The sequence below is a fragment of the Anneissia japonica genome, unplaced genomic scaffold (genome assembly GCF_011630105.1).
Source record: "Anneissia japonica isolate Jap-2015-1 unplaced genomic scaffold, ASM1163010v1 scaffold288156_len112963_cov179, whole genome shotgun sequence".
Taxonomy (NCBI): Eukaryota; Metazoa; Echinodermata; class Crinoidea; order Comatulida; family Comatulidae; genus Anneissia; species Anneissia japonica.
This window is the reverse complement of record NW_022729727.1, coordinates 1-2,985: the sequence shown is the minus strand read 5'-3', so window position 1 is coordinate 2,985 and position 2,985 is coordinate 1. Positions and strand designations below refer to the sequence as shown.

Genomic DNA, 2,985 nt, shown 5'->3' with positions numbered 1-2,985 from the left:
ATGTTACCGACGATTCTGATTCTGATTTAAAGGTATGTCAGTCTTGCAATTACATATTTAGAATTTTTTGTTAATATGAAAATAGTGAAACAGATAAAAAATGTAGATAATTTAGAATGAGGCCTGGTAGGCCTACCTACCTAGCCTACAATACTACCACTGCTGTAAAGTTTATTAAAGACTGGCTTAGGCTAGAGTCTAAGCCTGGCACGGATATAATTATTTATGTACATACATATTATACTAGCCTATTAATTATAATAATAGGCGCAAATGAACTTTATTATTACTCCACCCTAACCTTTACTAGCCTATGCCTAACTCGGGGCCTAACTCCAGTCTTAAATAAAAAAAGAAATATTTGGCCTATCATATATAGAAATTATTATGTCAATTAAATATTTATAATGAGGAAAATAAATGAGAAATGAAAATGAATTAAGGCCTAAGCAGTTATTCATTATTGAAATTATACTAAAGGCATTACAGTACCAGGCATGGTGGACTGATCCTTTTTAGTGTTTATTATTATACTACTGTATATATATGCATTTTATATGTTAATACAGGTACTCATATAAAACAGAAATAATTTTAAAAAGAGATAAATGAAATAAAACTCTGAAATTTCCACAAAAGAGAAAAAAGAAAGATACTGTCCAGTGAAATTACTTAGCAATTTTTCCAAAGAGGTGTAGATAGCCAACATATGCCTTGATTATTTATAATCAATTAAGCAAAATGAATGAGTTCTTTTGCAATTATAGCTTCTTCTGACTTATGGTATTATATGATTTATGGTATGGTATGATTTATATAAAAATTAAGGATATATTTTTTACTATTATTGCTATATTCTCGAAAAAAAACAGATCAAATCACTGTTTATAATTATTAAAACTACTGAAAAGGCTTAATTAAAAATAAAGGGAGTACATTTTATTGTGAAAGAAGAATGCTCATAAAATTATATTGATGTATATTATTACAGGTCATTATACAGTTTTCTACCAGTACTCGGACTAGAAATGTTATAGGAAAATTTAAAACCCTCGTCAGACAGATTGTTGTTGGAGATAATTCCAGTATTTCTAGAGCAGTTTTTAACTGTAATGATGATTTAAAGTAATGTGTTTTAAAGCAAGTTTGTACCATGAACACACAGGAGGTAGGCTTACACTCATTTTTCATTAGGGTTGATATACCTGTGCAAAAATGTATTGACCTTGGCTCTAACTCTGTACAACAACAATGTTATGTTAGGTTAAAAAACATACTTGCACCTTATAATACCGAACTGACCAAAGAGCTACTATTTAGTGACCTATAATCTATCCTTCGAGTGAAAGCTAACGACATCTTGTTGATTTGTGGCAATTTTATTGATTTATACACTATTCACTTTCAAAATATACTACCAACAAAACTGAATAAAATGTATAAATTTTAAAGCAGAAAAACAGTATGAGGACCAATAGAAGTAATTATTTGTTTATCAGGACTGGAAAAGGGAGGGAGGGATGCTTTTTATTATTTTTTTTTTTTCTAACGTCAAATATCACCCTTGGGATGTTTTCTCATGCATTCATATTCAAAGTAAAATACAATATCGAGAAAATACAAATGATATCTATTATTTACTTTAAAAATAAATGAAAAAAGAAAAAAACAATTTCCGAAACTTTTTTCTCCATAATATAGTCCTAGAAGGCATGCCTGGCGAGAGTGATAAACTAGTCTTTCTTTGTTATTGGGCCTAATTTGGGTTCTCAGTTTCAGATAATCATATTTGCTGCAAGCACTGTGCATGTCTGTAAATTGTAAATACAGTGTTATGAAAGTGTGTTTTATCTTTAGGTAAATGTAATTTGCTCCAGAGAGTGTGATTGGTCTTCAGTCCTAAGGAAAACTTCAAAAGAAGATCTAGCAAATTTCCGATGGGAGATGCTGCAACAAGAACTTCAGGACAAAGCTTCACACTTGTTGCAGTTCATGATGGCTGCTGTAAGCAATCCCAGGCAGAAATATAACATAAGAAAAACAAGCGAACATATAATGCCTGCAGTCCTGGATGCAACTGCAAAGCTCTTAAGTCTATACAATGACAACATGAATGCGATAAGAAAGATCAAAGGGATCATTCTGAAGAAAGCAGGACTAAAAAAGGTAATTGTTTATGATATGTACTTGTTTTAGTGCTTAATACACTTTCATTACCAATGCTGATTTTCTAACCAAACTTTCTAAAGAAAAGTTTAAAAAAAAAAATTCCTTTTCAGACTGGATTTATGCGTTTGGCAGCCCTGTACGACACCATTACCTATCCATCTATAAATAGAACCTTAGAAGCCTTTGGTGAACATTTCCAACAACCACTCCTTGGATGGAAAAGGTCAGAAGAAGTAGCGTATGAACAGGAGAAAGCTGGTTCTCCAATAGAAGAATCATTACAGGATGTTCCCTCTAAGGAAGAATCCAAAATGCCACCCGGTTATTCATTTACAGGTAATTCCATTATTATAAGAACATTTAAGAATATAAATAAGATAAATCTTTTAACATGTTTAACATTTAAAAAAGTTGTTTACAATTTAAAATTATCTGAAATTGAAAATTACATTGCTTAACATATTTAAATTTTCCAAAAACTAATAAATTGTATGGTTATCATACATTTTTGTACTGTTATTAAAATGTTTAATGTTATTAAAATGTATATTATTTTTCCATTGTGTTGGTATTGATCCTCAATATTTATTTGTTTTTAATAAGGTGACTGTGCCGGTAGCGGCCAGAGGACGAAATTGCAACAAGGAAAATACAGAAGCACAATGTTGAAATAAGAGTATCGGATAGCTTTATTATCGTTCTTGCCTGCTCGATTGGTTGTTAGCTATCCGATACTCTTATTTCAACATTATGCTTCTGTATTTTCCTTGTTGCAATTTCGTCCTCTGGCCGCTACCGGCACACAATTCAATTAAC

General features: G+C 31.1%; 1 protein-coding gene across 1 annotated transcript; it reads left to right on the top strand.

Moving 5' to 3' along the window:
* The first annotated feature begins 717 nt into the window (after window positions 1-717).
* On the top strand, window positions 718-2,902 carry LOC117114711. The gene is made up of 3 exons (XM_033258400.1): window positions 718-1,168; window positions 1,858-2,166; window positions 2,280-2,902. The coding sequence occupies exons 1-3, from the start codon at window positions 1,154-1,156 to the stop codon at window positions 2,625-2,627; spliced, it is 672 nt and encodes a 223-aa protein (XP_033114291.1). The 5' UTR covers window positions 718-1,153; the 3' UTR covers window positions 2,628-2,902.
* Window positions 2,903-2,985: the final 83 nt, after the last annotated feature.